This window comes from Lithobates pipiens, unplaced genomic scaffold, assembly GCF_037356315.1.
Source record: "Lithobates pipiens isolate NorthernLeopardFrog02 unplaced genomic scaffold, aLitPip1_a1.2 Scaffold_23, whole genome shotgun sequence".
NCBI lineage: Eukaryota > Metazoa > Chordata > Amphibia > Anura > Ranidae > Lithobates > Lithobates pipiens.
The window spans coordinates 234170402-234194568 of record NW_027507785.1 but is presented as its reverse complement, the minus strand read 5'-3'; the positions used below and the strand labels follow the sequence as shown (position 1 = coordinate 234194568).

General features: G+C 48.1%; 1 protein-coding gene across 1 annotated transcript in view; it reads right to left on the bottom strand.

Annotated features, from left to right (window-relative positions):
- The window catches only part of HFM1 (helicase for meiosis 1), a 397375-nt gene that overhangs the window by 44254 nt on the left and 328954 nt on the right, over positions 1–24167 (bottom strand). Inside the window, 1 exon segment of the mRNA XM_077451089.1 lies at positions 19633–19716. Within this exon segment, the coding sequence (XP_077307215.1) occupies positions 19633–19716 (84 nt within the window).

The window sequence follows — 24167 nt, the reverse complement described above, 5'->3', positions numbered from 1 at the left end:
CTGGGGCTGCTTACGGTGCTGCTGTCAGCGCTGTATGTCACGGAGCTGCTGTCAGCGCTGTATGTCACGGAGCTGCTGTCAGCGCTGTATGTCACGGAGCTGCTGTCAGCGCTGTATGTCACGGAGCTGCTGTCAGCGCTGTATGTCACGGAGCTGCTGTCAGCGCTGTATGTCACGGAGCTGCTGTCAGCGCTGTATGTCACGGAGCTGCTGTCAGCGCTGTATGTCACGGAGCTGCTGTCAGCGCTGTATGTCACGGAGCTGCTGTCAGCGCTGTATGTCACGGAGCTGCTGTCAGCGCTGTATGTCACGGAGCTGCTGTCAGCGCTGTATGTCACGGAGCTGCTGTCAGCGCTGTATGTCACGGTGCTGCTGTCAGCGCTGTATGTCACGGAGCTGCTGTCAGCGCTGTATGTCACGGAGCTGCTGTCAGCGCTGTATGTCACGGAGCTGCTGTCAGCGCTGTATGTCACGGAGCTGCTGTCAGCGCTGTATGTCACGGAGCTGCTGTCAGCGCTGTATGTCACGGTGCTGCTGTCAGCGCTGTATGTCACGGAGCTGCTGTCAGCGCTGTATGTCACGGAGCTGCTGTCAGCGCTGTATGTCACGGAGCTGCTGTCAGCGCTGTATGTCACGGAGCTGCTGTCAGCGCTGTATGTCACGGAGCTGCTGTCAGCGCTGTATGTCACGGAGCTGCTGTCAGCGCTGTATGTCACGGTGCTGATGTCAGTGCTCTGTATTACGGTGCTGCTGTCAGTGCTCTGTATCTCCTGCACCCTCTTGTTTGCCTACCCTGGTCCCTGACCTTCCCTCTCCTCCATTGCCTTCATTAGCTCCATAGTCCTGAATTGTCAGAACAATTTCCCAAATAAAAAAAAAATGCTTGTAGTTATCGATCCCAAATTCACCTCATACATGTATTATGCTATTGTCCAGGTGGTGGGACTACGTGCTACCCCCTAATAATTACCCCGTGGCCGCAAATTCGACCTAAAGGTTTGCGAAATTCGCCTCCCATTGAAGTCAATGGAGCCCGCGGCGAACGGTCGTTTTCGCGAACGTTTGTGCCCGTTCGCGTTTCGCGTTCGCGAAACGTCCCGTCGGAAGTTCGTCCATCACTAACAACCACCAATTTAGGCTCTGACTATGTTGGAAACAAACAAGGCCTGAATCGTCTTTATTCCAGACCAACAGGATGGTGTCTTGAAGCAGTCTTTGAATAAAACCACGCGTAAGGGACAGCCTTGAAGGAGGCCACCATTTCCACTAAAAATCTTCTGCAGCCAAAATTAAGGAATTTTCCTTTCCTGATAAGTTGAATTAGTCCTACAATGGAACTGATTCACGTCTGGGGTAAGAATACCTTCTTCTGTATGGTATCTATAAACAGCCCCCAAGTAACCTCCTTGAAAGTTTTAAGGAGAATCTTCCTAGGCTGAGAATCCAACCTAGAGATTTCAGCTATCTACAGCTGAGATCAGACTCTGGTTTTAGACCTGAGACTGAATGATCTATTCAAAGTAGATCTTCTAATAGGCTAGGACCGCAATGCCTTGAGCTTTTAACCTGGCTAAAGGAGGTGCCAGAATCTTTCAGAACACTCGTAGTGCTGTGGCTAAGCCGAATGGCAGTGCCACGATTTCAAACCGCAGAGATTTCTGGTAAGCAGGAAACTTTGGCACATGGAGCTATGCAACTCCCCTCCTTGCAGGATGGACACAGCAGATCGAATTATGAAAAGATCAGATGTTTAAGTGCCGATTCAGATCTCCAAGATCTAGAGTGGGTCTTACCTCTCTGCATGGCTCTGGGACCTTAAAAGGTTTGAGCCAAAAACCCCTGTTCCACTAAGGGAATCTCTGATATCACCGACTGGGATAACAGCTGATCCAGAGACCAGAAAGAGACACTTCTCTTCTTTCTTTCTCTTTTTTCTTTTTTTTTCTCTGGAACCTTAGGAACATTCTTTGAGGAGACGGACACTCTTGCATAAAGACTGCTGCATCAGCAGCCCCAAGGACCCCACAGGCAGCACCCAAACAGGACCCGGACCCTCAGATCGAAAGCCGACTGGTCCATCCGGGCTCTTGAAACCCTAGATGTAACCTAGAGAAAAAAATTGCAGAAATCACTCTGCTCTTAACATTGTTCCTGCCAGACTTTGAGAATTGCAGGACCTTGCCCCTCACTCAAACGAGTGGGGGTGCTCCTTCATGAGAAGGCCTTAGCATTCTGCTTCATGGGCTTTCTGTCCCAAGATCCTGGTGCTGCCCCTGTTGAGACCGCCTAAAGGCAGATACCCCAGGCATTAGGAGAGGCTGCATGATAAAGGAGAACTGTTTGAACCTCCTTTATTGGTAAAGAGAGCTTTACCCCCTTTGGATGTACTTATCCACTCTAAATAGTCATACCCCAGGAAGGGACACAGACTGGCTAAGGGTTTTTACGTGGTGCTTCGGCTGACCAATATCTCAGCCATGGACCTCTGCAAAAATGCAATAGTCCAAGTATAAGCCATAGGGCTTAAACAATCGAGTCCTTTATAGCATCTGTGAGACACAGTGCGTCAAATACACCAGCCCCTTGCCGGGCCTGCTGATCAGGCAGAGCTTTCAGGTATCTCACACCTGTTCCTTAACCCCTTGGAGTCCACATTAAAATGCATTGGCACAACTCAAAATGTGCTCCATCACAATAGTGGAGCAGACGTTAAAGGGTTAATGGACTGAGATACTCCAATTGCAGCCAGAACTGCAAAAGACATCTTGTCTTTAAAAGGAAAATCCAACCTTAACTTGCTGGATCCTTTAACATCAGTGCATTATCCACTGGACATGTGAGACTCTGCTCACTGAGGTGATTGCAGCAATAATAGCTGGAACCTCCCATTTCTTTCATAGAAATGTTCCCATTCAGAATACATAAGTTATGCATGAATAGAAAAAAAACATCCCCAGGTGGGGGAGGTTTAAATGAACCCCATTAGAGGTAGATGCCTCAAGAGCCTGTGACAGGCAACAAAAGGGTTAAGTAAGGGGGTAGACAAACACCTCACTTGTGCGGCTACTCCCTCCCTGTTAGGATCCTCTGAAGAGGAAAAATAAATATTTGGGAAGATCTACCTGATCCCCAGCCTCCTACACCTCAACAAAAGGGCTCAGAGGACTAGATGGGAATCTGCTATGTTTAGTCCTACTATGGAGAGACATCATAGCAATAATCTTTTAAATGGTAGAAGAAAAACCTGTTTGTATGAAATACACAGGGAGAGAAGTGTTCTACCCTTGACGGCTTCATCTGACTGGCCGTACTTTTCTTTTTACCTCTCGGGGAGGAAGACATTCTTTTGGAAGGGTTTTTAGTTTGTTGTATACCATTAACCTCTTAGAACCCTTAGAGGGGTTCCTGGTCCATTTGTCACTCATAGCTTACAGTACAAAGCAGAGGCAGTACCAGCAAAAGAATGTTTCACTTGCTAGGCTATAGTACAGTACAATAACTGCTATTAATCCTAGCTACACAGGAAAAAGGAAAATGCCTGTGTCACCAAACCTGACCAGCAACCACTCTGCTCTGTCCCTCCACCGCCAGACAGTAGCTTTTCTTGCAGACCTCTAACTACTTCCTACACGTGTGGCCGGCGTCTGACACCGATTGGCCACGACCCCAGCGCAAAAACGCCCCCCTTCCTGTTTCAAACAGGGAAGCGAATCTCCCGCGTGAGCACCTGCATCATTGCGAGCGGCGGCGGGGGGGGGGGGGGGGGTAAAGCGGCTGCGACTTGGCCAAAAATAACTTTTTTCCTTTTTCTTTTTTTTAAAGAAAAAGAGGCAGCTGGCTGGCATTCAAATAGATTAAAATCGCCAATCTGGGGGCCCAGGAAGTGATCAGACCCCCCTTCATACCTGAGGGTCTGAGCTGGCTTGAACGGAGAGGAGAGTGGAGCTTCTGCTGTTTCCAGTGTCAGAATGGTGAGTGCTCAATACAGCCTCCAGTGGTGACACATAGATATGACATGACAACACAATACATGGAAGGAGAAATTATCTCCCCTACCTGTCCTCGCAGCAGGGTTTGTCAGAGATGTCTTCGGATGACGAGGCCCGGGTACCGTTTATTTAATCCATTCCGGAGACATCAGAACGGATCCGGTCAGGATGGCTGGTTCTCATCAAAGGATTACTGCCCGTGGAGCTCAGTACACACATCCTTACATATGCCCAACACCTTAGACACTGGCGAAAAAACTGAGGACTCCCAGTAATGGGAGGGGTTATATGGGGAAGTTCACGCCTTAAGGCTGCTTTCACACTGGGGCTGTATTCAGGCGTTACGGCGCTAAAAATAGCGCCTGTGTAACGCCTGAAAAAAACCGGCCCCTTTAACTCCAGTGTGAAAGCCGGAGGGCTTTCACACTGGAGCGATGCGCTGGCAGGACGGTGAAAAAAGTCCTGCTAGCCGCATCTTTGCAGCGGTGAAGGAGCGGTGTATTTACCACTCCTAAACCGCTCCTACCCATTGCAATCAATGGGACACCGCGGCAATACCGCTGGCAAAGCGCCGCTGCAGCGGCGCTTTGCGGGCGGGTTTAACCCCTTTTCGGCCGCTAGCGGGGGTTAAAACCACCCCGCTAGCGCCCGCACACCGCCGCTAAAACGACGGTAAAGCGCCGCTAAAAATAGCGGCCCTTTACCGCCGACGCCGCTCCCGCTGCAGTGTGAAAGCAGCCTAAGGGGCGTGCCAGTGTCAGGCACCTGATATTCCAATATAACCCACGTAGTAAGTACTACAGCTCTGTGTCCCCTGCTGTAAGAAAGGAAAATCCTATTTTCTCTTCTATTCACCGACCGACACAGCTCCTCTATTAGCCATTGGGATGTCCCCAAGCAATGCCAAACGAGGGGTGGGTAAACAGCATAGAAACTTCATCCACCATGGCAAGTGGGAACTAGTGAAACTTTACCCACAAAAAAAAACAGTGCGTGGAGAAATCCACCACAAAACCAGGGTACCCTCAACAGGAGTGGCTACCCACAACCGCACCAAAAACTGCGGAATGTAATGTAACCGCGCATTAACTTAAGGGTACTGCGTTTTTATCGAAAAAACAGGAAAAAAGAAAATATATTGCATATTCAATTGCAACTATACGGCCGCCTGCAAAACTTTGAAGGCAAAACAAGGCATCAGCCGATGCACTGACGTCGACTTTGTAGAACTTGATAAACGTGTGGACAGACGACCAGGTTGCCGCTTTACACACCTGTGCAACAGATGCTTGGTGTCGGATGGCCCAAGACGTTCCAATTGCCCTTGTGGAGTGCGCCGTGACTGGAAGGGGGGGTCCCTGCCCCTTCAAGGCGTAGGCTTGCACTACAATCTGTCTGATCCACCTGGAAATGGTGGCTGATGAGACCCCCATGCCTTTCTTTGGACCAACCACCAAAACAAACAATGAGTCTGACTTCCGAAAGAGAGCATTGGCAGACAAATACACCTTAAGAGCCCGAACCACGTCCAGAACATGAAGGGCCACCTCCTTAGGGTGTTTCGGCTTATGACACAGAGCTGGTAACACAATGTCCTCATTGATATGTAAAGCCGAGACCACTTTCGTCAGAAAAGACGGTTGCGGATGCAAATACCACCTTATCCTTGTGGATAACCAGATAAGGAGACTTGCAGGACAAAACTGCCAGTTCCGAAACCCTCCTGGCCGATGTGATGGCCACTAGAAAGACCACTTTCTGGGAAAGAGTCAACAGGGGAACCTCCCTGATATTTTCAAACAGCGGTTTTTGAAGTGCCGATAATACCAGGTTCAAATACCACGGGGGTAACGGTGGACGCACTGGAGGGACTACACGTTGCACCCCCTGAACAAAGGTACTCACTAATGAGTGAGACACCAGGGGTGGCTGAAAAAATACAGCCAAGGCTGAAATTTTCCCCTTAATTGTGCTTAATGCCAATTTCTGGTCTACTCCTTGCTGAAGAAACAGCAGGATCCTGGATATGGAAAAGAAGCGCGGATGCCTTCCTTTCTCCTCACACATGGAGATGTAAGCCTTCCAGGTAGGATGATATACAGTGGGGCAAAAAAGTATTTAGTCAGCCACCAAGTGTGCAAGTTCTCCCACTTAAAAAGATGAGAGGCCTGTAATTGTCATCATAGGTATACCTCAACTATGAGAGACAAAATGTGGAAACAAATCCAGACAATCACAGTGTCTGATTTTTGAAAGAATTTATTTGCAAATTAAGGTGGAAAATAAGTATTTTGTCAATATCAAAAGTTCATCTCAATACTTTGTTATATATCCTTTGTTGGCAATGACAGAGGTCAAACGTTTTCTGTTAGTCTTCACAAGGTTGTCACACACTGTTGCTGGTATGTTGGCCCATTTCTCCATGCAGATCTCCTCTAGAGTAGTGATGTTTTGGGGTTGTCGCTGGGCAACATGAACTTTCAACTCCCTCCAAAGGTTTTCTATGGGGTTGAGATCTGGAGACTGGCTAGTTTCATCTGACCATATGACATTTTCCCAATCCTCTTTTGGATCATCCAAATGCTCTCTAGCAAACCTCAGACTGGCCCGGACATGTACTGGCTTAAGCAGGGGGACACGTCTTGCACTGCAGGATCTGAGTCCCTGGCAGCGTAGTGTGTTACTGATGGTAGCCTTTGTTACGTTGGTCCCAGCTCTCTGCAGGTCATTCACTAGGTCCCCCTGTGTGGTTCTGGGATTTTTGCTCACCGTTCTTGTGATCATTTTGACCCCACGGGGTGAGATCTTGTGTGGAGCCCCAGATCGAGGGAGATTATCAGTGGTCTTGTATGTCTTCCATTTTCTAATTATTGCTCCCACAGTTGATTTCTTCACACCCAGCTGCTTGCCCATTGCAGATTCAGTCTGTCAGGAACAGTGTTATTGCTTGGATCGCCTGCTGGTGTACCTGTTTCTTTCGCCATCAAAGGTTGCAGTTCTGGTGGTCACCAGCGGGTGTCTCCCAGCAAATGGACATTCTAGTGATCTAGCTGCACCTGATGTGGAATTGCTTGGAAGTATATAAGCCCGCCCTTCACTGAGGCTCATTGCTTCAGAATTCCTTCCTGCAAGCCTTGTCCCTGCCTGATCTGATCCGTTGCCAGAAACCTGTTCCTGATTTGCTTCCTGCCCTGTCCTGGACTCTGTTTCCTGTACCTGATTCCTGAGTAGTGATGGACGAACTTCCGACGGGACGTTTCGCAAACGCGGACCGATAGTTCGCGAACCGGAAAGTTCGCGGCGGGCCCCATTGACTTCAATGGGAGGCGAACTTCGCAAACCTACAGGTCAAATTTGCAGCCACAAAATAATTAATAGCTGTGCAAACATAGTCCCACCACATGGCCAATGACATAACACATGTATGAGGTGAATCTGGGATCGACAACTACAAGCATTCTTTTTTTTATATGGGAAATTGTTGTGACAATTCAGGACTGTGGAGCGCATGAAGGCAATGGAGGAAAGGGAAGGTCAGGGACCAGGGTAGGCAAAGAAGAGGGTGCAGGAGATGATCACCAGCAGCGTGACATACAGCAATGACACCTGCACCGTGATAGAGTCATCTGGCACCAGCACCGTGATAGAGAGCACTGACATCAGCAGCGTGACATACAGCAATGACACCTGCACCGTGATAGAGTCATCTGACAACAGCACCGTGATAGAGAGCACTGACATCAGCAGCGTGACATAAAGCACTAACACCAGCACCGTGATATACAGCACTGACAGCAGCACCGTGATAGAGAGCACCGACATCAGCAGTGTGACATACAGCAATGACACCTGCACCGTGATAGAGTCATCTGACAACAGCACCGTGATAGAGAGCACTGACATCAGCAGCGTAACATACAGCAATGACACCAGCACCGTGATATACAGCACTGACAGCAGCACCGTGATAGAGAGCACTGACATCAGCACCGTGAGATACATCACTGAGACCTGCACCGTAAGCAGCCCCAGGAGGAAGTCAGCATAGCACAGGGATGGTGGGAGCCCCTCATAATGAGCATAGCACAGGGATGGTGGGAGCCCCTCATAATATGCACAGCAGAGGTACAGCCCCAGGAGGATGGCAGCACAGCACAGGGATGGTGGCAGCCCCTCATAATAAGCAGCCCCAGTAGAAATATGACACCGCTCAACCTCTTCAAAGAGGAGGGTACGGGCATATAGTATGGTGTGCTTTTTTTGGACAAGGAAGTGAGCCAAATGAAGAAAGAAGGTCTGTGTGCTCGATTAAAAAAATTGTTTATAGACATATACATGGTCTACTGGTCACATGTGTTGAATTCCTCCGAGATCCATGCCTCATTCATTTTTAGAAATGTGAGGTAGTTAACACTGTCGTGAGCTAGGCGAGTATGCTTATCGGTCACGATCCCCCCTGCTGCGCTGAACGTCCTATCGGACAGGACACTGGATGAGGGGCAAGCCAACCGTTCGATTGCAAATTGGGCAAGCTCTGGCCAGAGGTCAAGCCTGCCCACCCAGTACTCCAGGGGTTCATCACTCCTCAGAGCCTCCACATCGGCCGTTATCCCGATGTAGTTGGACACCTGACGGTCTAGGCGTTCCCTGATGCTGGATCCGGATGACACCCGTCGATGGGTCGGCTGAAAGAATGACCTCATATCCGAAGTCACCAGCACATCTTTAAACCGGCCTCTTCTTGCAGGCGCTGTTGGATCGGTACCCGCAACTCCTTCTCTGGGAGTGGGAATTGCTCCTCTGCCAGCGCACTCAAAAGCAGAATGCAGCATTTCTCGAAGCAAGGCCTGGAAGTGCTCCATTCTGACAGCCCTCTGTGACGGCGGTAACATTTCTGCCATGTTGTGTTTGTACCGGGGGTCTAAGTACGTTGCCACCCAGTACTGGTCCTTGACCCTTATGCTTTTTTATACGGGGGTCCCCATTAAAACACTGGAGCATGAAGGCCCCCATTTGCTATAAAGTGGAAGCGGTGTGGTGGCCTGGCTCCTGCTCATCATCCAGGATAATGTCGTCCTCTTCATTCTCCTCTCCCCATCCACTCACAACAGGGATCCCAGAAAGGTTTAAAGCATGCTCTTCTTGCTCCTCCTCATCCGCCCCGGCACCATCCTCCTCTGACTCCTCTTCAGACTCCTGTTGTTGACTTGTCTCAGATAGAGTAGCCCCCCCTGGGAATTCATCCAGCATTGCGACTTCCTCATCTTCCCGCTCCTGCTCCTCCACAGCTTGATCAATGACACGACGCAATGCACGCTCCATAAAGAAGGCATAAGGTACCATGTCACTGATAGCGCCATGGCTGAGACTGACCAGTTTGGTGATCTCCTCAAATGGGCGCAGAAGTCTGCATGCGTCGCGCATGAGCAGCCACTGGCTCGGTGAAAAAAAACCCAGCTCCCCAGAACCTGTTCTGCCGCAGAGTTCATACATGTAGACGTTAACTGCACGTTTCTGCTGGAGCAGCCTATCAAGCATATAGAAGGTTGAGTTCCATCGCGTCGGGCAATCGCAAATAAGACGTCTGACCGGCAGATTGTGTCACCGCTGAATGTCAGCAAGGCGAGCCATGGCCGTGTATGATCTTCTGAAATGGGCCGAGATTTTCCTTGCCTGCCGCAAGATGTCCTGGACCCCAGGGTATTTGACAACGAATCACTGCACGACCAAGTTTAAGACGTGTGCCATGCATGGCACGTGCGTGATTTTGCCCTGTTTCAATGCGCTAAGCAGATTGGCACCATTGTCACACACCACTTTACCAACTGTCAAATTGAGCGGTGTTAGCCACTGATCTGCCTGTGAACGCAAAGCTGAAAGGAGTGCCGGGCCAGTGTGGCTCTTGGCTTCCAGGCACAACAGACGCAGTATGGCATGGCAACGTCTCACCTGGCATGTCGAATAGGTTCTGGGGAGCTTGGGCGGCGCAGCGGAAGAGACGCTAGCAGCGGAAAAGGAGGAGTCAGCCGAGGAGGAGAGGGAGGAGGATGGAGTAGGAGGAGGAGGAGAAGAAGAGTCAGGCCTGCATGCAATCCGTGGTGGTAAAACCAAATCTACACGGGTGCCACGGGTTACATGCTTGACGGCCGTCAGAAAGTTCACCCAGTGGGCAGTAAAAGTGATATACCTTCCCTGCCCGTGTTTGCTAGACCACGTGTCTGTGGTCAGATGTATCTTGGCACCGACACTGTGTGCCAGAGATACATTCACTTGCCGCTGAACATGGCCATATAGCTCTGGGATGCCCTTCTGTGAGAAATACTTCCTTCCTGGGACCTTCCATTGAGGTGTTTCAATGGCCACAAATTTGCGAAAGGCCTCCGTGTCCACCAGTTTATATGGCAGTAGTTGGCGGGCTATGAGTTCTGACAAGCCAGCCATCAACCGTTGGGCAAGAGGGTTATCCGGCATCATCATTTTTTTACGCTTGAACATTGGGCCCACGGAAGCCTGCCTTTTTGCAGAAAAATTTGAACTTGGCGTGATGGAAGGTGGAGTGGAGGACAATTGTGAGGAGAGAGGAGAAGGAGAAGTAGAAGACGAGGCTGGATGGTGAAAGCCTGAAGTGTGGCTTTGTGTGTTCCGTTGCTCCCACTGGGCTCGGTGATGGCTGCTCATGTGCCTTCTTAAGGCGGTTGTCCCTAGGTGAGTGTTGGGCTTACCGCGACTAATGCGTTGACTGCAAAGATCGCAGATGGCAACGCTATTGTCAGCAGCGGACACGTTAAAAAAAGCCCACACTGCGGAGCCATGTGCCGGTGTCCTGGGAGCGCCAGATGTGACCGTACATGGTCGATGACTCGCTCCTGATACATTTGCAGTCTGCTTTGTCCCTCCTGTGCAATGTAAGTTATTCCTGCTTCTCCTCCCTATCTGCTGGTCCATATCTCCCTCTGAACTCCCCTCTCTTCCTCTCTTGTGGGCACCCACGTGACATCACTAGAAACGTCATCATCAACGTCACCTTCCCCACCGCTATAAGTAGAGCTCTTGGAGTAGGCAGCAACACCGGGGACCAACCTCCTCCTTGGGCTGATCTGGGTACTGTCGTCAGACTGCTGAGTAGCGGTTGTTGCTACCTCCTCTTCCTGATCCAATACCAAGAGTGGCTGCGCATCAGAGATGTCTTCTTGATATGGATCGTAAAATAATTCCTGTGACTCAAGCGGAAGGTATGTGGTGGTGGTGGTGTTGTTGGTGGTAGTGTCTTTAGGGGTGCACATAGCAGAGAGTGAAGAAGAGGGTGCAGATCAGGAGGATGAGGAGGGTGCAGAAGAGTAAGGTTGAGCGAGCCACTCAACCAAGTCTGGTGCATCCTTTAAAGTAATTGAATGCACCTTCTGCAACTTCCCACTTTGGCTCAAGCCTGTTGCTCCTGCCCTACCCCTACCACCCCTGCGGAAGGGCCTGCCTCTTTCTCTGCCTGTCATTTTTTAAATGACCCTGTGACAAAACTCTCAGTCTCTATACCGATGAAGGACTGCTGCAGTATAGGGCAGCGGTCAGCAGTAGTGCACCTCAACCCTATGTATTGTGAGCCTATACCAGTACTTATAGAATAGCAGACTGTACCTCACTCAACCCTATGTACTGTAGTACCCTATACCTTACCAGTCCTTATAAGGACCTTTGTGGAACAAGTAGGTTGTGAGTGATTAGCAGACTACGTCAGTCCCTATACCGATGAAGGACTGCTGCAGTATAGAACCCTAGACAGACCAAGTTAACAAGTAGGTTGTGACTGATTAGCAGACTGTACGTCAGTCCCTATACCCATGAAGGACTGCTGCAGTATAGGGCAGCGGTCAGCAGTAGTGCACCTCAACCCTATGTATTGTGGACCTATACCAGTCCTTATAGAATGGCAGACTGTACCTCACTCAACCCTATGTACTGTAGAACCCTAGACAGACCAAGTTACCAGTCCTTATAAGGACCTTTGTGGAACAAGTAGGTTGTGAGTGATTAGCAGACTGTACATCAGTCCCTATACCAATGAAGGACTGCTGCAGTATAGGGCAGCAGTCAGCAGTAGTGCACCTCAACCCTATGTATTGTGGACCTATACCAGTCCTTATAGAATAGCAGACTGTACCTCACTCAACCCTATGTACTATAGCACCCTACACCAGGTTATTACCAGTCCTTATAAAGGACCTTTGTGGAACAAGTAGGTTTGAATGATTAGCAGACTGCAGCAGAAGGGCAGCAGTCAAGTATAATATTATTTCTATATTTGGAAGAAAGAATATTATACGTGTACAAGCCTATTACCATACCACTGATACCAGTCCTGAAAAGAACCTTTGTGGACCTAATATAGTAACAGCTACTGATTAAACTGACCCTCACTGCCTCACACACTGCTTCCTGCCTGTCCCTATATAAACTGACAAAACAGAGGATACTGGAACAATAACTGGAATAGCACTTTTGTGGACCTGATAGTAACAGCTAATGATTAAACTGACTGTCCCTACAGCAGACACACCGTCCTGTCCCTTTCTCTAAACTGACAAAAGACACTCAGGCTGCTGCAACAATCAGTAGCACAGCAAACCTATATACACCTAACACCTATACCAGTCCTGAAAAGAACTTTTGTGTACCAAATATCTAGCGATTTGGGTCACTGCAATCTCTCCCTGCTCCACACAGCAACCTCTCCCTATAGTGACAGAAGAAAGAATGTAAAATAGCCGCCGGATCGGGTGTATTTATAAGTTAGGGGGAATGTCCAAGTGTCCATGTGCTGTAATGTCTCAATTGGCTGTCCTGTACCCCATGATGGATGTGTCATCATAGGTCAAATTTCTTTTACACAGTAAAAACACGGAAGTCTGCCGGGCGAACGGTGGCAATAGTCCGCCGATCGGGCGAATCGCGAACAGCCGAAATTCGACGCAAAACGACCGCCGGGCGAACCGTTCGCCCATCACTATTCCTGAGACTTGTCCCCTGATTCCTGCCTTGGCTCCCCTTGCTTCTGCTTCCTCCACCTGGCCTCCTGTTCCCCTTGTCTCACATCCCTGCCTTGTTATATATGTGTTCCCTTTCCATGTGTATATATAGTTAGTTAGGTAGTTAGGTTAGGGTTTTGGGGTTGCTGTGTATTATTTGCATTCTTGCTTGTTCATGGTTTGCTGTGTTTGCACGTGTGTCTTTATCCTTAATAAATATATATGTTTTCATTTACCTTTTGAGCCTGATTCCTTTAGTGCAGCCCATTGATCTGCTTACTCTGTGCTGGATGCCTCTGTTAGGCATCCCTCCCATGACACAGTCTTCCCAGCCTGGTGCAGGTCTACAATTTTGTTTCTGGTGTCCTTCGACAGCTCTTTGGTCTTCACCATAGTAAAATTTGGAGTGTGACTGTTTGAGGTTGTGGACAGGTGTCTTTTATACTGATAACAGGCTCAAACGGGTGCCATTAATACAGGTAATGAGTGAAGGACAGAGGAGCCTCTTAAAGAAGAAGATACAGGTCTGTGAGAGCCAGAAATCTTGCTTGTTTGTAGGTGACCAAATACTTATTTTCCACCATAATTTGGAAATAAATTCTTTCAAAAATCAGACAATGTGATTCTCTGGATTTGTTTCCACATTTTGTCTCTCATAGTTGAGGTATACCTATGATGACAATTACAGGCCTCTCTCATCTTTTTAAGTGGGAGACCTTGCACAAATGGTGGCTGACTAAATACTTTTTTGCCCCACTGTATCTTCCGAAAAGAAGATTTTCGCGCCCTCAACATAGTTGGGATCACCGAGTCCGATAGACCCCGGTTCCTCAACACCTGGCTCTCAATAGCCATGAAGTTAAAGCCAGCGATGGTAAAGCAGGATGGAGAATCGGACCTTGAGACAGAAGGTCCTCTCGTAACGGCAGTCGCCATGGGGCGTCCGCCACCAGGCACACTAGGTCTGCGTACCAAGGACGCTGAGGCCAATCTGGGGCAATCAGTATTACTGGGATCCCCTCGACTTCCGCTCTGCGAAGCAGACGTGGTAACAGTTTTAGTGGAGGAAGGCGTAGATCAGCTGGTACTGATCCCACTGAACCACCAGCGTGTCTGACGCATCTGCCCACGGATCTCTTGTCCTGGACACGAATCTCGGCCCCTTTCGATTGAGATGGGAGGCCAGAAGTCTTGTGTGCCCCACCTCAAGCACAGTAGTTTGAATACCTCCGGATGCGACGCCCATTCTCCTGGGTCCAGCATCTGGCAACTCAGATAGTCTGCCTGCCAGTTCTCCACTCCCGGGATGTAAATGGCCAACAGGGCCGGTACGTGTTGCTCTGCCCACCGAAGCATGTGAGCGACCTCCCGTGCGGTGGCTGAGCTTCTTGTTCCCCCTTGTTGATTGACGTTGCCACAGCCGTGGTGTTGTCTGATTGGATACTGATCGGACGCCCCTGAAGTCTCATCGACCATGTGGAGAGGCACAGCCTGATCGCTCTTAGCTCGAGCAGATTGATCGGCAACTTGAATTCTTCTGCCGACCAGAGGCCCTGAGCCGACTGAACCCCCATCACTCCACCCCAGCTGGATAGGCTGGCGTCCGTTGTGATCACTGTCCACTTCAGAGGTAGGAACGACTTCCCAGACTGAATCACCGGGGACCTCAGCCACCAGATCAGTGAATCTCTGACTGATTGGCTCACCTGGATCTATCGATCCAGGGACAACTGAGATTTGTGCCATTTTGTCAAAATCCCCTTCTGCAGGACTCTGGTGTGGAACTGGGCACATGGTACTGCCTCGAAGGAGGCTACCATGAGCCCCAGGACTCGCATGCAGAAGCGGAGCGACGACCACTTGCGGTTCATCAGCAGTTTTCCCGTGGATCTGTCTACAATTTGTCTGAAGGGAGAAAAACTCTTGCTTCCCTGGAGTCCAGCAGCAAGCCCAAGTACTCCAGACGCAGGGCCCCCCTGTCCCCAAAGCACCCCCCCATGTTGAGGGCACGTGGCCTGGTACAGCTCAAGAGGGGGGGCGCTTGCTCGTCCTCACCCCCTTTCCTGACCGGCCGAGTTGCGTGCTTGGATAAGGGTTTTATATGGACCTTGGGGGGACCCCACGCCGTTTTTTCCGGGTAGAGCTTCCCCTTTAAGACCATACCAGGTGACGGGGCCAGCGACGTGTCAATCTCGCCGCCGAAGGCGGCAACATTGACCTTCTGCGCTAGTCCCGGCTACCTGGAGCCGTGTTCAAAATGAACTGACTTTTCTCCGTGTGCGAGAAAAGTCCATTAATTTCTAAAGTCAGGCGGACTAGCACACAGATGGCCGGATTGTCTGCCGGACTCGCAGTCTGGCGGACAATTTTTGATTAAAAACTACTTTCTAAGTCCGCCGGACTTTTGGGAAAAAAAAGTCCGCCAGAGCCCACACACGGGCAGATTGTCTGATCGTGTGTACGCGGCACTAGGTGTCTTTTCTGGGGAGGGTCTGTCTCTAAGAGCATAATCCTGAAAAAGCCAAAGTGTGCATGGACACATTGGCCAACATGGAGGGGAGTTTCCAAGCAGAAAATATGAGAGCTCAAAAACCTGTAGGAGCAGCTTCTTTGAGCTTCTTTAACCCCCTGGCGATATTACCGAGTGTGGCTCAGGGTGGATTTTGAGTACCAAAAACAGTAACCCCCGAGCCACACTTGGGATTGCATAGCAGAGGAAGAAGAGGTTACTTACCTTGTCCCCAGGATCCTGCGATATCTCCCTGCACTGTGCATGAGCCGTCCTCCACTCGATATATCACGGAGCCGAGCTCCGATATCCCTGCGAGCTTTGCAATGGAGAACAGCTCCAAATTCAAAAAGTAAAACACACAATACATACAGTACACTGTAATCTTACAGATTACATTACTGTATCAATTTATTTCACATTCCTTGTGTCCCTAGGGGTCTGTCCAGAGCCTTGCATGCAGTTTTATATTATAAATACTGTTCTTTCTGCCTGGAAACTGGAGATTGTCCATAGCAACCAAAACCGTTCCTTTCAGGGGCGGACTGACCATTCTGGCACTCGGTCACGGACCGAGGGCCCCATGCCACTAGGGGGCCCCATCAGACTGGCCAGCCTCGGTAAATGCAGGGACAGTATGTAAAAATCTGTGTTTTTTTACATCTGTCCCTGAAATGTCCCATGCCGACATAATTTTGCTGTAAAAGAAAAGGAAGCTATAGATGCCCCGCCTCTGTACTGCCTCCTCAGCCAATGGAAACAGTGTACACGCCCCCTTCCTCTCCGTGGCTCATTTGATTTCAGAGCAGGAGACTGCCAACAGCTGGAGGAGGGGACACAACGTGCAGTGTGGGAAGGGCTGCAACCTGCTGGAAGGTAAGCTTGCTGAGATGAACTGAGTGTCAGTGGCTTAACCTAGTGAGCAGGAGGGAGGGTGGATGTGTTTTTCCTCTAGCAGGGCTCTGAAGCTGTTAGATCGATTTTCTATGTGAGAAGTGCCATGCTTCTGGAGGAAGGAACTTCCTCCCCCAATCTCTGCTACCCTGCCTACTCATTACCTGCCCACCAGTACACAGGCACAGTCCCCTCCTCTCCTGCATTACCACCTAAAGTGTCTGTGATCTGCTGGGGCACTACAAGTCCCAGCATGCCTGGAGATGGTGGCAGCAGTGTGTTTTTTTAGGCTGATTCGTTGGGTGAAAAGTGCTGGTGTCTATATATATATATATATATATATATATATATATATATATATATATATATATATAGTGTGTGTGTGTGTGTGTGTGTGTGTGTGTGTGTGTGTGTGTGTGTATATATATATATATATATATATATATATATATATATATATATATATATATATATATATTATTTTTATTTTTTTTTATTATTAGAGCTGGGCGATTTTTCTAAAAAAAAATATCTGCGATAATTAAAAAAAAAACACGGTTTGAATCAAGGTGTTGTTTTTTTTTTTTTTTTATGGACACTGCGCCGGTCCTGAGGAGCTGCGGGCAGGAGTTTTTAGGCGAGGCTACGCTTTGGCTTAGTCCACGATGCTTTCTTACATTTTTAATTGATTTGACCTCTCAGCTCGATTCAAGATTTAAATAGATTTTTTTTTCCCCCAGCCCTAAAATATATATGTGTGTGTGTGTGTTTATGGTGTGTGTCTGTGTATACTGTGTGTCTATCAGTGGGGGTGCGTCCATAAGGGGCGCTTGGGCACTGCCCCCACTCTCCTGGCACCTCTCTATCACCATAGATAGATTCATGCATTGCATGAATCTATCTATGGTTGCCACTGACACCTCCTATTCAGATACCCGTCTCCTTTTCGGGCACCTGAATTACAGCGGCGGGTGTGTTTTTGGGAAGCACCTGATTAGAGCCTTAGGCTCTAATAGGCGCCCACAAAGGTGAACAGCAGGCGTCATGCTGGGCGTTCACTGTTCACTCAGCTGTGTGTGTGTGTGTGTTAGAAAAGCAAAGGAATTCACTTTGCTAACACTGAACCGCCTCTCAGCCAATCAGGTGCTCGGGTCTGTTACCTGTCACCTGATTGGCTGAAGCGTCAGGCACTGTGATTGGATGCCTGACAGAGGATGGAAGAAGACATTGAGGGGCGTGCAGGACACCGCCGCTGACCCGCTCCGAGACAGGTAAGTACGGGGCGATGCACATTAGCAGCAATTCATGGGCACAGTAGCAGCAATTGATTGGCACACTGGCAGCATTTGATGGGGCACAGTAGCGGCAATTGATGGGCATGCTGGCAGCATTTGATGGGGCACAGTGGCTGCATTTGATGGGCACAGTGGCTGCAATTGATGGGTTTTTTTTTGTTTGTGTTTTTCAGTTTGTTTGTGCCCCCCCTCATAAATTTTGAGCACCAGCCACCACTGGTGTCTATGTGTATATGTGTATATATGTATAATGTGCGTGTGTATATGTATACTGTATGTTTCATTTGTGCCTACTGCCACCAAACAGAAGTCGATCTAACAATCCTATGCCCCTGAAAAATCCACAGCCATTCGGAGGCAGCTGAATGGTGAACTGCTGAGCCCGGCCTCGGATCAGGCAGCAGGGCAGGTCTGGGTGCGTGCCGTGATTTGGCACGCATCAAGTATGGCTTTTATTCACACGCCCCACTGCCAGATCTGAGGCCAACCACAGCAGTTCACTATTTCGCTGGCTCTTAGCCCTTGTACACACGGTCAGAGAATCCGTTGGAATGTGTCATATCGGGCCGCGTTGTCGGACTGTGTGTGGTATGCATCGGACTGTTTCCATCGGAATATCCGTCAGACCAAATTTTCCAACTTGCTGGAAATATTTTCCGACAAACTGGTCCGATCATGTGTAGAGAGTTCCAATCGGACAAAGTGCCACGCATGCTCAGATCAAATTCCTACATCAAAGCTATTGGCTACTAGCCTGAACGTAGTCCCATCGTAACGAAATTACGTCATCACGTTCTGAAAGATCTGATTTTTTGACAAATTTGTCCGACCGTGTGTATGCAACAGTTTTGGACAAGATCCGATGGACAAAATCCGACGGATTTGGTTGTCGGAGTCTCCGACCGTGTGTACAAGGGCTAAGACTCACTTGCACAGTTCAGAGATGGAACAGTGGATTTTTTTTCTAATTTAAAGGCCTTTAAATTAAGGTGCAAAGGTGTGTGTAAGGGGACACTGATAGAAGGTGACACACTGGGGGGGGGGGGGGGGGGGGGCTCTGCCATAAGTTAGGACTCTGTGGACTGTGATATATAGGGAGAATGTTAGGACTATGGTGTAAGGTAGGGCTGATGTGAGCGTGGCGTTCATCCTGACTGTACTTGTTGTTTTGTATGTTACTTACTCCTGGCATGGCGGCCACCTGTAAGCCTGGGGGCCCCATAATCTTCTATTGCCCGAGGGCTCCATGAGTTGTCAGTCTGCCCCTGGTCCCTTTACATCAAAAGTGGTTTTGGAATAGCTAGAAAACAGCGATAATAAATTATAATCACTTGCAGAATTGAGCGATAGTGATTTGTGGGGAAATCCGTCATTAAACACTGAAAGTAATGACAGCGACAATTCTGCAACTGAGCAAATTTCAGTGTTTTTGATTTGATGACATTATTGAATAATTTTTATTATTATTATATTATTATTTGCTATACTTATTTATGATATTATAATTTATGATTTTCAAACTTTATCATACCTGGGATGTCTACTAGACTCTTTAAGTAAGGACAGATTTAAGTAAGTTATTCCTAAGAATTACAGGCCTACAATCTAAAATGCCAAATTTCCATGCAAAATAATTGTACCGCTTTCAGCATCAAAAATCTGAAATAATCATACCACCAGGGAGGTTAAGCTGCCGTGTGCATGAGCCTTTTAAAGCACATCAGTTAGACTCAGTAATCAAATCTTGTGTGAGGATATTTGCCATAAGAGATGTGGTTGTTATTTTGACTATGCCAGTGCAGAGCACTGGGAAGGAAGCAGTATTTTTATCACTGAGAGAAAAGGGTATTTTACTGCATTTAAAAAGGATCACAAATCAAAAAACAGGGAATACAGGCCAAAGGCTGTAAAATGTGTTGAATAACCTGTTCAATGCCAAGCTCATAGTTAGGAAGGTTCAGTACAGATTCTTTTATCTGATTTCCAAATGGAGGATTCCTGTTAACAATCTGCAAAAATCAAAAGACATATACAGATAATTAGTACATACAAAAGGCTGTAGTTTTATTTTGCTTATAATGAGTCCCTCCCGTTTGGTCGGAGCACCTATCCCATCTAGGTTGTGGGCAGCGTTCCCTCTGGTTGGCGGCTTCACCCTGCATCTCCTCTCTCCTCCTCCTTGGCAGCCAATAGAATTGCCTTTCCTCTCTGCGAATCCGGTGACGGGTCTCAGGACCCCCTTCATGATTGGCTGGGAGGAGAATCAGGAATTCAGTAGAGAATATTAATTTGCTATTGTCACACAACTAGATGGACTCGGGGCGTAGTGCTCTGCCCCCTGAGTCCACCCTTTTTTAAAGTCAATTGGAGCCTCAGGCTCTAATCGTGTGCTTCTAAAAAAAGAAATCCATTGGAATCCATCCTGCATATAGATTAGGGGCCTGCGCCCTGTATGGACGGGTCACCACTGCTTATATTGCTCATTCATCCACTGGCTTCTTGATTACTCAGGGCTCAGAGCTTCAAAAGGAGAATTTTGCCTGTGTAAGTTTCATATTCTGCATACCACCATACTGCCATACAACCATACAGCCATAGAACCTCAATTCTTCTTGCAGCAAAATAAACTGTTCTACTTCTGCTACATTCTCTGAAATGTAAAATAAAAAAACAACCCTTGTCTCAAAGCGCATTTCCACTTTTGCAGCCAAACTGGGATAACACCTGCTTTATACTTGTTACATGTTGTTATTCACACAGGATAACTTAAAGTGGTTTTATAGCCAAGATATTTTTTACCCTAATGCATTAAGTAAAAAGAAATAGTTGTATTGCCCCCTCAACTCTAAACACTTACCTAATTCCTATCTCAAAACAGCACTGTGCCCGTCTGCAGTGGCGATGATCTGTGTTCCTCTCCTCCAGGGCACAGAGGCAGCAGCAGGAACCATTGGCTCCTGCTGCTGTCAATCGAATCCTGTGAGAAGGAAGCAGGGGAAGTCACGCTATTCATTTTTATGAACGCACACTGCCTGGCTTGGGAAAGAGCCCCCAAGTGTGCCCCCATAGCAAGCAGTTTGCTATGGGGGAGCACACAGAAGAGAATGAGCTGAGAGTAAAAAAAATTCTGTTAAGTGTATAATAATTGGTTTGTGTGATCACGGACATATCTGTGCAGATAATCATTGGGACATGTGATTTTAGTGGGACATATGTGGGGGACATGTGTTTTTATTATTTGGGGACATGTGTGTTTTGGGGACATGTGTGTTTTATACTAGACTGTTGATCAGTGAGTAAAAAGCTGTAAAAAACAGATCATACTCACTGATCACCAGCCGGCTGCAGCGATCTGCTATCCTCTCCTCAGCGACGACTTCTGTGTGAGGAGAGGAGAGCTGATTGCCTGGCAACCGGTTGTTTGTTTACATCACATGACGGCTGTTATTGGACACGGCCATCACGTGATCAGGAGGGCCAATCACAGAGCCCTCCTGCCGATCCGAGATGCGCAGTGTCTGGGTGACATGCACGATCCCCCTCCTTCTGAAGGATGTTCCTGAACGTCCAGTCAGAAGGAGAGAGCTCCCACCTGGCCGTATATATACATTGGCCAGGTGGGAAGTAGTTAATATTGCATATACTTGATAAGAATTGTGAACCTTGCAGCACTGGGGTTCTGGTTGCACATAATATTTTACATGTATTTTATATTTTTCATGTTTTAAAAAAAAAAATTATTTGAGATTTTTAGTGGCAATGCTACACTAGTTTAACAGTGATTTAGCTCTTTCTGATAAGTTTGCCTTCATCGATTTGTGACTGCAAGCTCAGAATATGGCCACTATGCCCATCTGACCCTTACGTTCTTCCTGGGTGTGGGAATCCTAAGGAAATGACAAAGCAATTGTATCTGCAGCAGATGGTAAACAAGAAAGCTGCCCAAGTGTATCTACTGCAATATCTTTACGTCCCTGAAATGTCTATGGAGGAGACAGAACTTTTCCCATCTGAGTGATCTACTAACACCATTTAGTACTATTTGGGAGAGCTGGGTGAAGTTGGCACCCCATGTGTGTAAAACTGGAATAAAAATATACCATTCGTTTTTGCCACCTTTGTACTGATTTGTGCTGCAAAAATTAGCATTTGTGCCAGTTCGGTTTCTGAGATGTTAAACATTCAATTCAACACAAACCCCACCCACTTTGCACCCCATGTTGGTGTATTTTAAAAACAAACACGCCATTCGTTTTTGCAGCATTTGTGCTGCAAAAATAAATGCTTGTGCCGCTTTGGTTTCGGATATATTGTGCGTTATATTTGCTGAAACTCCACCCACTTAGCACCCCATGTTGCCAAATTTTAAAAACAAATGCGCCATTGGTTTGTTCCACATTTGTGCTGGGTTGTACCGCAAAAATAAACATTTGTACCACTTTGGTTTTGGAGATATTGAGTGGTTTATGTTGTCAAACCACATTGACTTTACACCTCGTTATTAAATCTTACATACAATTAGATTTATTTGCTTGCAGTTTGTACAGATTTGGTGGATATCATACATGATGTTTTATTTTTAACATGCGTAGTTTTGCCACCCCCACAAGGACCCCCCCCCTTCTGATTCTCTAGCGCTGAATGGAAGAACAGACGGAGGAGGAAATCTGGGGAGGGGGCGGGCACAGCTGGCTCTGGCTCTAGTGAGGCAGAGCCAGTTGTCAATCAGGCGGTAGGATGGATCTCGACGGTATTGTGGGGATCTGTCCCTGCTGCAGCGCGGCTCTGTGGCTGCAGGATATAGTGGGCAATAGCCACCACATGCACATGAGTTTTTTGTTACAGGAGAACATACTATATGTCATCTTGTGAACAAAAAGAGAACTAAGGCCAAAAAAGGTTGGGCCATAGTTCTCTTTTAACAAAAGATTAAACCAGGTGTTAATCAAGCAAAACAGCACTCCAGCAAATAGTCTTATATAAGTCACTTCTTTTTTAATTGCCTTTTTTGAAAAACATCTATGTCAGTAAACATTCTCTTCCTGACAGACTCCATAGCAGACTACATGTGGGTTAACCCCGCCTCCTCTCAAATGCCATAGGACCCCACTCCCATAAATTTGAGCTCAACACTAGAGACTGTGTTCCATAATTAGACAACTCATGATCAAAGGGTGGGAACTCCGTCTGCCATGGAGTCCATCAGGAAAGGAAAATTACGGTAAGTACACTAGGTGACCTCGATATTGTGTCAATCTCGCCGCTTTTATCGGCGAGATTGACATCCTGTGAGCGCCGTCATGGGAGCCAGCGCCGAGCCGGCTCGCATCGGGAAAGGAAAAAATTTTATTTTCCTTTTCTGATAAGCGACAATCATCGCTGGCCAAGTTCACACTCGTGTGGGGATCCGAATTGGATTCCCGCCAATACCAGGCACTGTATTTGGTATGAATCCTAAGGGAGAACTCCACGCCAAATTAAAAAAAAAAACGGCATGGGTTCCCACTTCGGTGGCATACCAGGCCCTTAGGTCAGGTAGGGGTTTTAAGGGGGAATTTCCTACGCCGAAAAAAACGGCGTGGGGGTCCCCCCAAAATCCTTACCAGACCCCTATCCGATCATGCAGCCCGGCTGGCCAGGAAAGGGGGTGGGGACGAGTGAGCGCCCCCCCCCCATGAGCCGTACCAGGCCGCGTGCCCTCAACATGGAGGGTGGGTGCTTTGGGGGAAGGGGGGCGCCCTGCGGCAGAAAAGTCTTTAATAGAAAGTGGGGCTGATCCCGCAGTGCTTAGTCCAGACACTGAGTTGAGAACCAAGGGAAGATTCCATCTGGGGAATTTTAGTCGTCTTTGGGGCCTGAGTCTTGTTGCTCCACAGAAAAACTGCAGACTTAGAGGGTGAACAGCCCACGATGTATCAGAGAAGGCCGACAAGGCAGAGACTTGGACCCTGAGAGAGCTGATGGACAGAGACAGATCTAGACTGGATTGAAAAAAGCTGAAAATATCCTGGGATTCCCGGATACCTGAATAATCTGCCCATAGAGGATGAGAATTTGACAAACTTGGCCCAAATTCTCTAATAAACTTTATCCGTGCTTGCCCTTCTCGAGCCCATGAGGGTGGAAATTACTCCTGAAGCATACCTGAGACTCCAACCTTTCCCTCTTCAAGAAGCAGACCATCAGTCTCAGTAATGTTGGACAAGGGTGCAGGACTGCCCCCCTGAAGCTGAGCTGGGTCAGGAGGGGAAAACATGGCCTGTTCGGCCAGTAAGGTGTTATCATCACCACCTCAACCGCCTCCGCTTGAAGTCTCCGTAAGAATCTGAGGATGATAGGGAACGGGGAAAAAACGTACGCCCTGTTGGAGCTTCCACTGATCTGTCAGGACATCTATTCCAAAGGCCTGGCTGCAACCACCCCAAGTGTAATACTTCTTGATTTTGAAGTTGCAGGGGGA